The sequence below is a fragment of the Eumetopias jubatus genome, unplaced genomic scaffold (assembly GCF_037043125.1).
Source record: "Eumetopias jubatus isolate StellerSeaLion01/CBP00866 unplaced genomic scaffold, mEumJub1_p1.0 scaffold_16, whole genome shotgun sequence".
In the NCBI taxonomy this organism is placed as follows: Eukaryota; Metazoa; Chordata; class Mammalia; order Carnivora; family Otariidae; genus Eumetopias; species Eumetopias jubatus.
The window spans coordinates 67747280-67760024 of NW_028274822.1; the positions used below are offsets into that span (position 1 = coordinate 67747280).

General features: G+C 49.4%; 1 protein-coding gene across 4 annotated transcripts in view; it reads left to right on the forward strand.

Annotated features, from left to right (window-relative positions):
* The window catches only part of CABIN1 (calcineurin binding protein 1), a 151558-nt gene that overhangs the window by 36928 nt on the left and 101885 nt on the right, over positions 1 to 12745 (forward strand). For all 4 annotated transcript variants that reach the window (XM_028094169.2, XM_028094172.2, XM_088019652.1 and 1 more), the window contains exons 16-19: positions 651 to 845; positions 4680 to 4922; positions 6646 to 6802; positions 12535 to 12650. In XM_028094169.2, coding sequence (XP_027949970.1) covers positions 651 to 845; positions 4680 to 4922; positions 6646 to 6802; positions 12535 to 12650 — 711 coding nt within the window. The remainder of the gene's footprint in view (positions 1 to 650; positions 846 to 4679; positions 4923 to 6645; positions 6803 to 12534; positions 12651 to 12745) is intronic.

Below are 12745 nucleotides of genomic sequence, written 5' to 3' on the forward strand. Positions count from 1 at the left end.
CCCCTGCTGCCTGCGTTCTGGGGGCTGCAGCAGAACTCCTGCGAGGAGTGGGTTCTATGGGTCAATGCTGTGTGTCAGCCTCTGGACCAGGGCTCACCCACGTCTCCAGTGGCCTCTGGTTCCTCGGTTCCAGGAGTCTGGTTCGCTGTCCAACTATTTTGGCAGAGAATTTTCTGGAACCTCTCTGCTTCTGGGGTAGTTTTTGTTTTTTTGCTATTTTTTTAAGGTATTTAAGCAATCTCTATACCTAAGGTGGGGCTCAAACTCACGGCCCCTTTAAGAGTTTAAGAGTCGCATGCTTCTCTGACTGTGCCAGCCAAGCACCCCATTTTTTGCTTTTCTTTTTAAAAGAATAGAGTGACTTGACCTTAATAGAAGTACTTTTTTTTTTTTTAAGATTTCATTTTTTATTTGTTAGCACGCAGGGGAGCAGCAGGTGGAGGGAGAGGGAGAAGCACCCTAACAACTGAGCCACCTAGGCGCCCCAATAGAAGTACTTTTTAAAAAGCATTTTTTTAATGTAAATGCTGGTGTACTAACAGGGAGTCCACTTTCGTACTCCTCATTTGGGTCTAATAAATGCAGACACTGGCCAGATTCAGAGACGATGAGGGGTTTGTCATCGGGCAGAATGTCTGGGCCTTTTCCAGATTGATAAGAACCTGAAGTCACTGGAGCGGTGCCAGTCCCTGGAGGAGATTCAGCGGCTATACGAGGCTGGGGACTATAAGGCCGTCGTGCATCTGCTTCGCCCCACCTTATGTACCAGTGGATTTGACCGGGCTAAGCACCTGGAGTTTATGACTTCTATTCCAGAGAGGCCGGCCCAGCTGCTGCTGCTGCAGGTGTGTGCTGCCCACGGTCCCCCTTGCCCTGACCTCTTACCTTCTTTGCTTGGTTGTGGGTTTCTTCTCTGGAGGCTTTGAGGTGGCCCTCAAGAACACGCATCTAGAAGAGAAAAATAGAGGAATAAAAACTGCTTACTGGCACTCAGGAAGATGCTAGTTAGAAGACATGGTCAAGACTGGGGGAAAGCTGGAACCTAGGAGTGCAGGTTCCAGGGTTCTGTGTGGCTCAAGATGAGCCCATACTTGAATCGGAATGTCTGCCTGGCAGACAAGGAAGGAAGAATAGTCAAGGATGGCACCCATCGATCCACCTGTTTGTTCATCTGCCTGTCTTTTTATATTACCTTTGAAATTAAGTCTTGAGTAGATGTTAAAATGGACAAACTATACATTATAATCAAGATCAAATAAATACCATGTGTATGAAAAAAAGAACACTACTGTGGTGTTTGAAGCCATGTGCCCTCTCGACTCCCTCCGTGCCTGCCTTCTTTAGGAGGTAAACACTGAGCACTGGGCATCAGGATCTGCTCGGTGCCAGGCAGTTACTCAGTCTCTCTGTGCCTCGGTTCCCCATCTCTAGAATGGAGATGATCATTGTCCATCCCTCAGAGGCCTGCTACAGGGGTTATACGAGTTAGTGTGTCTTGGCACCGTGCCTGGCATGTAGCAAGTGCCGTATGGGTGGGTGCTGGCTCTCACCAGTGCCGCCATCCTCGGGAAGCGTGGGGTTGGATGATAAACATGGATGGTGATAAACATGATATGCTTAGGGGCGTTGGGGTGGTCTGGTGTCCTGTCTCTTATGGTTCACACACTAATTGCATTCTGTTTATTATCTTATTGGGTCCTTCCCCTTCAGTTTGGAAAGAGAGCCCAATCTTCTCCCAGGCTTTTTGCTCCCATTATATGAGACATTTCAATTAACTTTCTTGAACTGGGAAATAGTTAAGAGGTGCGGCTGTAGGAGCAAGTGGAGGCATCTCCATCCTGGTGAAAGGGGAGGAAAGAGTTGGTTCTGGGAAGAAAGGGAGGGTGGGAGGGAGGAAGGGAGGTTCCAGTTCCTGGCAGAGTAGTGTCAGGCTGGCCCATGCTGAGATCAAGGGATGAGGTGTGTCTGACCTCAGTTACCATGACAGGCTTGTGGGGGTGGGTGGGTGGGGGAATGGAGGAGTGTCCAGCATGGCTGCATACGGGAGGGATGGCTGGGTGTACCAGGGAGGCCATTAGGTGGGGAGAGGGAGGGGAGAGGCTAGCCCCCACTGCGCCTGTTAAGATGGCCCTAGTGTTCAGATGTCCATCTGCTCCTGTTGTCCAGAACCCCTGGGTATGGCAGGGTGCTCCACGGATGGGTTGGACGGGCATTGAGCAGTACTTGAGAGGGCTGTGGTGAGGCCTGGGCCAAGTGCTGTGGAAGCACCTGGTTTTTATTTTGAGGATGAGTGACTGTTGGTTTTTCCTAAATTTCCCATTGAGGGGGTGTGTTTTCTTATTGATTTGGAGTATTTTTTTATATTTTAAAGATATTAATCTTTTTTTTTTTGTTAAAGATTTTTTAATTTATTCATTCGAGACACAGAGATAGAGAGAGAGAGAACGTGAGCAGGGGAAGAAGCAGGCTCCCCGCCGAGCAGGGAGCCCGATGCGGAGCTCTATCCCAGGACCCTGGGATCATGACCTGAGCTGAAGGCAGACGCTTAACCATCTGAGCCACCCAGGCGCCCCATTAAAGATACTAATCTTTTTTTCATCAAATGTTGCAAATATTTTTTCCCAGTTTGCTTTTAAATTATGGCCTTTTTTTTTGACATATAAGAGTTTTGAATTTTATGTTGTCAAATCTTTTGATATTTTTAAAAGTTTGTGATTTTGTTCATTATGGTTAGGTAGCCTTTCCAAGACTAGAAGAATATTCGTCCACTCATTCCACATACATGGATTGAGTTCCTGTAGTGTGCCTGGCACTGGGCAGGGGAGAGAGGCCCCCTTTGGCCAAACCTCTATTTTAGAAGGGAGGCAGACAAGAAGCATGTCAACAGATAGATAAAAAGTGTATTTGCCTTTGTTTTCTTCTCTTGGTGTTAGTTTTGCATTTATTGTCCTTTGTCTAACTTTTATGGAATGTGTCTGTGGAGGGGTTCTGATTTGGAATCCTCTCCTCTAGCAGTATGATGGCTCTCTCTCCCTATTTAGGCAAGCTGCTTTTAATGTTCTTTGATGTAACTGTGTAGTTTTTTTCTGGTTGAATTGATTCTAAGTTCTTGGTATTTTTGGTTGCGACTTTGAGCAGGATCCTTTTGTTGGTCATTATGTTGTCTAACTGTACATTTCTGGTTTATAGGAACCCTATTGATTTTTGCATGTTTATTTTAAATCTAGCCACTTTGCTGCATTCCCATTATTTCTGAAAGTTTCTGTTTGTTTGGGGTAGACGATCATGTTGCCCACAGTCAGTGGTAACTTGGTCTCCTCATTTGTTGGCAGTTATTCTTGTGCTTTTGAGCTCTTTCTAGCCTTGAGCCCTGGGGATTATGTCACATTAGAGCACTGCTGGTGGGTCCTTGTCTTGTCCCTGACTTTCATGGCAACGCTAGCTGCACTTTCAGGTCTGTAGTCTTTATCTAGCTACACAGTAAGCCCCTGTCCCTTGCGTGATTGGTGTTTGATCAGGAGGGGTCAGCTTGGGCCTTGGGGTTCCATGTCTACACCCCGTAGGCTCCTTCATGACTCTGGCCTCCTGCTAAAGAGTGTTGGCTTTCTTTAAAGAAACACAGACCCTGTTTTCCTGAGCAATTAGGGCTTTTAAATTGAGGATGGTTTTGATCTGTGTTCAGACATTGCAGCACATCCCAGGGCAGTTTTGGGCACCCCTGTCTGCGTCCCCTTGGAGAGGGGCAGCTGCGCCCGTTGTGTGGAGGTGCTGCCAGGCCTCAGCTGCAGCGAGGTCAGAGCCTGACGGGGCACCGGGCAGCAGGTGCTTCCTGCTGGTCTGACAGGCTGCCCGCCAGATCTGCAAATTCACAGCCAGGCTGAGTTTCCCTGCACAGCAGCATGGTGATGAAAGTGGCTGAGACTGAGGTGCCTAAGTGGGTTCTGTTCTAGAGCAAAAGGAGAGGGGGCTGCACAAAAAGCGATGGCTCCCAAAGAGAAGATTTTAAAATAGTGTGGTGTACTGCGAGCTCTTCCACGTGCCAAGGCACGGCGCTGAGTGTGCTAGGTACAGCAGCTCATTTCCTGTGCCCGGTACCTTGTTCCGCCTGGGCACCTGGAGAGGGCAGGGCCTCTTAGAGCCATGACCTCAGCGCTGCCGGGCTGCTTGCCTCTGCTGTGGCCTTGCTCAGGCCCTCCTCCGCAGAGAGAGTCCCTCCCTGGCAGCCTGCCCTCCCTGCTGAGACCCCTCCAGAGCCACGGCACCAGATGAGTGCATGACTGGGTGGCCTGGGGCACGGTGGCTCGGGGTGAGAGCTGATAGAGGTGGTGGAGTCACTCACTCAGTCTCACCTTGGCTGCTCGCCAGCTCTGTGGCCTCATCCATGTCCCAGCTTTATAAATGAGGAAACTGAGGTGCAGAGGTCAAGCCCCTTTCTGAAAGCCCCCTGGCTGGCACACACTGTGCTGTGATTGCCCTCACAGATGCCTCAAGGCCTGTGGAAAGCCCTCTTTTTGGACTGCCCCTCATGTCTTTGTCCCCAGCCACCCGCCCCTCAGTCCTGAGGACTAGGCGTGGAGAGTGCCATCACAGTCCTCTCATGGTATGCCCTCCTCCTCCTCCTCCTCCTCCTCCTCCTCCTCCTCCTCCTCCTCCTCCTCCTCACCCCTCCCTGTGCTCAGGACTCCTTGCTCCGGCTAAAGGACCACCGACAGTGTTTTGAGTGCTCCGATGTGGCTTTGCACGAGGCCGTCCAGCAGATGGTGAATGCGAGTGAGTCTTCAGCCAAGGAGGAGTGGGTGGCCACGGTGACCCAGCTGCTGCTGGGCATGGAGCAGGCACTCTCGGCTGACAGCAGTGGCAGCATCCTGAAGGAATCGTCTTCCTCCGCTGGCCTCACCCGGCTCACCAACAACCTCATCCAGGTAACCCACCGCTCCTTTTTGCGGACATCCCCTTTCTTCATAGCTCACGGGCTTTACTGCAGGCTAGGCACCCCAAGGGGATGTGTTGGCTGCTCTGGCTGCAGGAAGCGGCCACTGCTCTGGCTGCAGGTGGCGGGTGGCTGTGCCCTGGCTGCACACCTCCATGGGGCTGGTCGGGTCAGTGAAGATTGCTGAGCACTTGGCACCACAGGGTTCTTCCAGACCACCCGTCCCCAAAGGGTGGAATCAGGCTCAGAGCAGGAGGCCCTGATGTGTGTGCTGTGAGCAGGAGGTGGAGCTGGGGCTGGAACCCCAGGCCCTCTGTTTCCCCACCGGGGCTCTCCACCACCCCCACGTCATCCTGGCTCTCATAGCCAAGGGGTGATCACAGCACTCCACGTCATCCAGGTGGGCTTCATAGCAGGGAACCGTCCGTAAGCTCTTTCTCCTGACAACGACTACGCACGCCGTCAGCAGGTCCTGCCAAATCCACGTCCTTAATGCCTTAATGTCCCCGTTCTTTGTTTCTCCTCTCTGTGTGTAGTGCTCTGCCTTATCCCAGGCCACCGCTCTCTCTTCTTTGAACTGTGGCAATTTGCTCCCTGCAGTCCTCCTTGCCCCCTCTACCCTCCCAGTGCAGCCACCGCCCCGACACGGGAATATTCCTCCCTCTCTTCAACACTTCATACCCCTCCGGGTTGCCCATTACCCAAGGTGCACGATTCCGCCCAGCCTCCTTTACTCATCTTTTGCTTCCTCGGCTTCCTCTGGGCCTCTGCCTGCATGCCTGTCCTCTGCCACCCACTCCTGCCCTCTTCAGTGTTGGTTCCACCACAGCCATTCACCTGGAGTGTCACCTCCACTCCAGGAAACCTCAGGTTCCCACCCCCTCCTTGGCGACCCCACTGTGGCCCTCATTTACCTTAAATGCAGGGGCCATACTGATTTTGATTCTTAATTTTTTAAAAAAGATTTTATGTATTTATTTGAGAGAGAGCAAGCGTGCACGTAAGCAGGGGGAGGAGGAGGGGGAGAGGGACAGACAAACCTACTCCACGCTGAGCGTGGAGCCCACCGGGGGACTCGATCTCACGACCCTGGGACCATGACCTGAGCCAAAATCAAGAGTCGGCTGCCTAACCAGCTGAGCCACCCAGGCGCTCCTGATTCCTTTTTTTTTTTTTTTTTAAGATTTTATTTATTTATTTGACAGACAGACACAGCAAGAGAGGGAACACAGCAGGGGGAGTGGGAGAGGGAGAAGCAGGCTTCCCGCCGAGCAGGGAGCCCCATGCGGGGCTCGATCCCAGGACCCTGGGATCACGACCTGAGCCGAAGGCAGATGCTTAACGACTGAGCCACCCAGGCACCCCAGGCGCTCCTGATTCTTAACTCTTGAGTGGCTTGTCTGTGGCTTTCTTCCCCCTGCACTACTAACTCCCCCGCTGCCCCACTCACCTCTGTAACCCTCACATCTGGCATGGGCCCAGCACACAGTAGGTGCTGAAGGCGTCAGGAGCTGCACGTAACATAAGGGAGGACTATCAGAGCTGGCTTCTCCAATGCCTGGGCTTAACTCTGTTGTTGGGCACTCTGGGATGCTGATGATGTGCTGGAATGCTTCTAGGTCAGTGTCCCCACCTCTGCCCTGAGGAGTCATCCAAGAGGGTGGGAGGAACAGCTGGCCCTACTATGATACCCCCTGTTCTTCTCCCTCTCCCAGGTCATTGACTGTAGCATGGCCGTGCAAGAGGAGCCCAAGGAGCCCCACGTCTCCTCAGTGCTGCCCTGGATCATCCTGCACCGGATCATCTGGCAGGAAGAGGACACCTTCCACTCCCTCTGCCACCAGCAACAGCTCCAGAACCCGACAGATGAAGGTGGCAGGAAATGGGTCTGGGTGGGGGCAGGCCTTGACAGCCCTATCCAGGTGCTGAGTGGACTTAGGGCTCAGTCAATAGGATTTTGTGTGGAGCTCATTGCGCAGTGAGGTCAAGAGGCAATGGGGTGTGGTATTTCATGTCTGGTGCCAGTGGCAACACAGAATGGCAGCACGGCAAGTGCTTACAAGGAGTGCTGACACTGCTCCAGGCAATCTCACACTTGCTTACTCCTTTAATCCTCAAGGCAGCCCTCTGAGATGGGCAGCCACACGCTGGCCCTTGCACTTAACCACCACGCTCTGTGGCCCGCCCGTCAGCAACGGAGGTATGGAGTGAGCACAGGTTCCAAATCCCAACTATCACATCTTCACTGTGTGACCTAGAGCAAGTCATACAACCTCTCAGCCTCTATTTCCCAGGTACATGCTGGGAATAATGGTACCTATCTCAGAGGATTGTTCTGAGGACAAAATGAAATAATAAAGCTGTCATTTGTCAAATCAGTGCCTGGCACATGGGAGTGCTAAATGATGAGTAGTCATAACAAGAAGCCGAAGAGGGTGAGCCCAGGACTCTTCATGGAGGTGGTACTTGAGCCAAGTCAGTGCAGTGGTAGGAAATGTGGTGAACTGAAGAATTAACAATAGCAACTAAATGACATTTAAACAAAGATTCCCTATCATTCTACCAAGTGGTAGAATGTTCTTGCATTTTCTGTCTGGACTTGGCCAATGACACAAATTTTTTATATAGCTGAGATTTTAATACACATACTTATGTATTCAGCCAAGCTTCAGATTAACTTTATTGGGAATCTTTCCTCAGTGATTTGAAAAGTCAGAAAAGTGGAAAGGAAAGAAAGTCATCCCTATTCCAACGACCTAGAGAAGGCCAGAGTTAACATGCAGTTTGTTTCCTTCCGTTCATTCTCTCTAACTTCTCTAACTCCCCCGGTACTTATCAGCTGCTCACTGCATGTCAGACCTCTGGGAATAAGGCACTTCGCTCCGACAGATTTGTGGTGGGAGGAGACAGACCAGAACACCCACAGTGCCAAGCCAGGGTGGCCCGCTGAGAAAAGGGTGCCTCATGCTGCCTGGGCGGGGGTGAGGGGCAGGGTGGTACTGGGGGGAGAGGAGAGCAGGGGCAGGGGAGGACATGGGGAGACGGAGCAGCGTGAGCACGGTTGCAGGAGTGCTGGCTATGTGGGTTGAACATGGGAAGGGCCAGACTGAGAAAGGCTTTCAGGACCTATTTTATGAAGCTGTTTCGATTTTGCTCTGTAGTTTTTGTAATGCTGTTGAGAGGTGTCCTGCTTTACTGAACCATCCCCCCTGCTGACCCCTCAGGATGCCTGCAGCATTTTTCTCTCTCTTTTTTTTTTTTTTAATTTTTTAAAATTTATTTATTTGAGAGAGAGCATGAGAGAGAGAGAGTACATGAGAAGGGGGGAAGGTCAGAGGGAGAAGCAGACTCCCTGCCGAGCAGGGAGCCCGATGCGGGACTCGATCCTGGGACTCCAGGATCATGACCTGAGCCGAAGGCCGTCGCTTAACCAACTGAGCCACCCAGGCGCCCTGCAGCATTTTTCTCTTATAGGTCACACTTCGATGAACCTCATGTATACCTTTTTGCTTCTGCCTAATTGATTTTTTGGATAAATTTCTAGGATGAATATCTTTTGAGCTTTTGACAAGTAGTACCTTTATATTTTCCAAAGGGGTTTTAAAAGTGGAAAAAAAATTGAGGTTTACAATTATTTTTATTGTTTTTCTTATAAATATAATACAGAGAGACTCCTGAATTAAGAGTATCCTTTCTCCTCTGATTAATTATACAAACAAAATAAAGATTTTAAAAACCTGCCGGTAAGCAAACAAGGAAAGGGGGACAGTGGAATGCCGTCAACTTGAGAGGGTAGGCCAAGGAAAGAATCCAAGATTCTGGTGGACTGGCAGCAGGTGTGGTTCCTGTCCCATCCTCTCCCACTGGTAGGAAAGCTGAGGGAAGATGGGAAGTTGGCAAAATCCTGGGAAATATGAACGTCCTCTCATTTGTAGAGAGTGGGCAAGTGGGGAAACCCCTCCATATCACCCTGGGTTCGACAGAGACAGGAAGGGCTCCTGGGCCCTGCCGCCTTCCAGTGACCAGATCACGCTGAGGGGTGGGATCCAGGGATGAAGCACATTACTGGCTGGGTGGAGAGAGGCCCGGTGTAGGGTAGAATGTTGTCATAATTGAGTTCTCTGAGCCAGTTCATTGGGGAGAGGAAGCAGGATAGAGCAAAGGAAAGTTGATCTGTGCTTCAGGTCTGACCCAGGCCTTGGCCAACCTGGCAGGCAGCTCTGGAACCAGAGTGGCCCATCAGAGCTGTCCTACCATGTTGGACTCAAGTAGTCGGTCTTTAGACTCCTGTCTTGCTCAGTCACTGCACATGGACTCCCACAGGAAGTGCATGACCTTGGGTGAGGTGCATCTCTGCAGCTACAGAAGAACCTGAAGGAGCTGACTGCTGGGGGCTGTCTGCTGACTGCACTCCTCTCAGTGGGTAGCCAGTCCTACCTTAAAGGGCATCTCAGAGAAAAGACAAAATCCAGGTGTCCCAGTGAGGACTGTGTGCGGCACTCGCCCAGTAATCTCCCTTCTACCTCTGCAGACACAGGTTACAGGAAAGTGGGTTGAGAGCAGCACCTACTTTAAAATAATGGTTTTAAGGAAAGGGCAAATTGATCTTATATTTGGGAAAGTGCCCCAGTAAATTCATTGCTGACGTGTTAGAGTACTTAACGTAATATGGAGGAAGTGCCCTAGCAGACCATGAGCAGGGTAGAGAAGTGACGTGGCAAGTGTGCTGACCTATTGTAGCCCACCCCCAACCCTGTGTGGGGGGACGAAAAAGAAATGGATGACCTCAATCAGGAAGAAAACTTACACCAAGGAACAGAGTCAGGGGCCCTGTAATGATTTGCACAAGAAATCGCTTTTTAGGGCACCTGGGTGGCTCAGTCGTTAAGCGTCTGCCTTTGTCTCGGGTCATGATCCCAGGGTCCTGGGATCGAGCCCCACATTGGGCTCCCTGCTCGGTGGGAAACCTGCTTCTCCCTCTCCCACTCCCCCTGCTTGTGTTCCCTCTCTCGCTGTGTCTCTCTCTCTGTCAAATAAATAAATAAAATCTTAAAAAAAAAAAAAAGAAATCGCTTATTACAAAATTGGAACTAATAAGCAGAATGAAATGAAACAGAAAATTGCAAAACTAAGGGAAAACATTGCAGACCAAGCCTCACCATTATAAACTAATAAAGCAGGCTGCGAGGAGCAGAATGAGTATATCTAGAACTGAAACCAGGGATACAGTTCAGAGCTAAAAGTGTTCATGAGAAGGATAGATGTAGGACACAGGTGGTCCTGTGCGAGGATAAGTTGTGCTTCGGATGGAAAGACTCTAGCAATGAAACAGGACAAGCAGTCAACCCACTGTCAAACACAGGAATAACATGAATTTCTCTGTAATAAAAACTGAATGTGCAGATTCAAAGTGTTCGGTATATACCGTGAAAAATTTGATACACAGCAAGATACATCCTGGTTAAGGATCTACTTTAAGAATAAAGGTTTCTTAGAATTGTAAACTGAAAAAGCAATTTATCTTCACGGGATAGAACATGAGACTCATTTCAGATTTCTCCCTAGCCGCATTCAGGGCAGTTGAGGTGATATTTAAAAGTCTACACCGTTTTCAAGGAAAGATGATGCAAACTAGGACATCTAGCCAAGTTGCTTGTAATTAATAGTGGTAAGAGACATTTATAAACAGGGATTCCAGCTTCTGTGGGTGCTTCTAAAAACACCACTGGAGAATGAAGTCAGTAAACCAACATGAGTCAGAATGAAATTCGTCAGGAGTGGAAAAGCCACAGGCAAGATTTTGTGATGAGCACCAAATCCATTTAGAATTGGAATTGAGAGAAAGCAACTGTGCTAATTATGGTCACAGAACAGAGTGTCAGTGTTACAAACCTTGAAGTGCTACAAATAATACATGTACAACAAAATTGGGAGAAGGGGGAGAAAGGAAGTGTTATAAGCTAGCTATCATCCATCTTGAATAATAGAATCACTTGATGCTGTTGAAAATGGAGACTAAAGGCCTGGCATGGCTTAATTTCTTCATGATTTTCTGAGGTGTTTTTTTTTTTTTTTAAATCCATGCCTTTCATACTTTTTTTTTTTAAAGATTTTATTTATTTATTTGACAGAGAGAGAGAGAGAGCACAGCAGGGGGAGCCACAGAGGGAGAAGGAGAAGCAGGCTCCCCAGTGAGCGCGGAGCCCGATGTGGGGCTCGATCTCAGGACCCTGGGATCATGACCTGAGCCGAAGGCAGACGCTTAACCGACTGAGCCACCTAGGTGCCCCGTCATACCTTTGTTTTTTTTTTAATTTAATTAATTTATGTTTTTTTTTAGAGCAAGCGAGAGAGAGCAAGAATGCATGAGCCGGGGGGGAGGCGAGGAGGAGCAGAGGGAGAAGCAGGGGCTCCATCCCAGGACCCCGGAATCATGACCTGAGCTGAAGGCAGACGCTGAACGGACTGAGCCACCCAGGCGCCCCCCTTTCACACCTTTTTGACTGGGGCTGGCCGGTGGTCAAAAAGTATAGAACAAATTTCATGAAAGAATCCTTATTCTACCTGGCGTGAGCCCCACTGGTATTTTCTGCCCTGTGTTCTATCCTAGCCCTCTTTAAAAATGCTGACTACAAGCCCACCAGTGGGTTATAGCCTAGAGTTTCAAAAACACCGAAGCACCTTTGAGGAACTAGTAATAGTTCTAGTGGTGAACAGACACTTAACTAAAATTTGGTCATTCTCTTTTTCTTCTATCATACTCCACTAGGCCTGTGTATAAGAATCTTTAAGAAATGGTATATGTCAGGGGCGCCTGGGTGGCTCAGTCAGTTAAGCGACTGCCTTCGGCCCGGGTCATGGTCCCAGGGTCCTGGGATCGAGTCCCACATCGGGCTCCCTGCTCCGCGGGGAGCCTGCTTCTCCCTCTCTCTCCCTCTGCTTGTGCTCTCTCTGTCAAATAAATAAAATCTTTAAAAAAGAAAAAAAGAAATGGTATATGTCATATGGGTTTCATTGTTAAAAATTATCTTTCTAGACGAATCATGAGAGACTGTGGACTCTGAGAAACAAACTGAGGGTTTTAGAGGGGAAGGGGGTGGGGGGATGGGTTAGCCTGGTGATGGGTATTAAGGAGGGCATGTATTGCATGGAACACTGGGTGTTACACGCAAACAATGAATCATGGAACACTACATCAAAAACTAATGATGTAATGTATGGTGACTAACATAACAAAATTAAAAAAAAAAAAAACCTGGGGGAAAAAAATAAAAATTATCTTTGTCTTTCAAAATGTTTCATATATGTGCCCAGAAAGATGCTTCCAGTGATGTCCACCAAATGTCAGCGTGGTTATCTGGAGGTGGATGAGGCATTCCTTATGTCTTCTTGTATGATTTGAATTGTTTTTTTGAGAAGCGTGTATTGCTTTAGTAAAGCCAGTCAAGTCATTACTTACTTAAAAAGATAAAAAAGGAAAGAAAGAAAAATCTGTGGCCGCCTTATCTCTGGTAAAGACAGAAAAGCCCACAAAGGAGAGGCTGAGCCTTGCAGCTCCCACACATGTCCCCATGCTAACTCTGTGCCGGTCTGTCTTTCCCTAGTGATGGCCGAGACGCCCATGCTCCCATCCTCCCTCATGCTGCTCAACACAGCCCACGAATATTTGGGCAGGAGGTCCTGGTGCTGCAATTCCGATGGGGCTCTGCTGCGATTCTATGTAAGCACTGCCCTCTTGGCCAGGGCTGGGGGCGGGGCGGGGGGGCAGGGGGAGGAGTGCAGGGTGGGATGGGTTGGCACCCTGAGGCTTGCTTG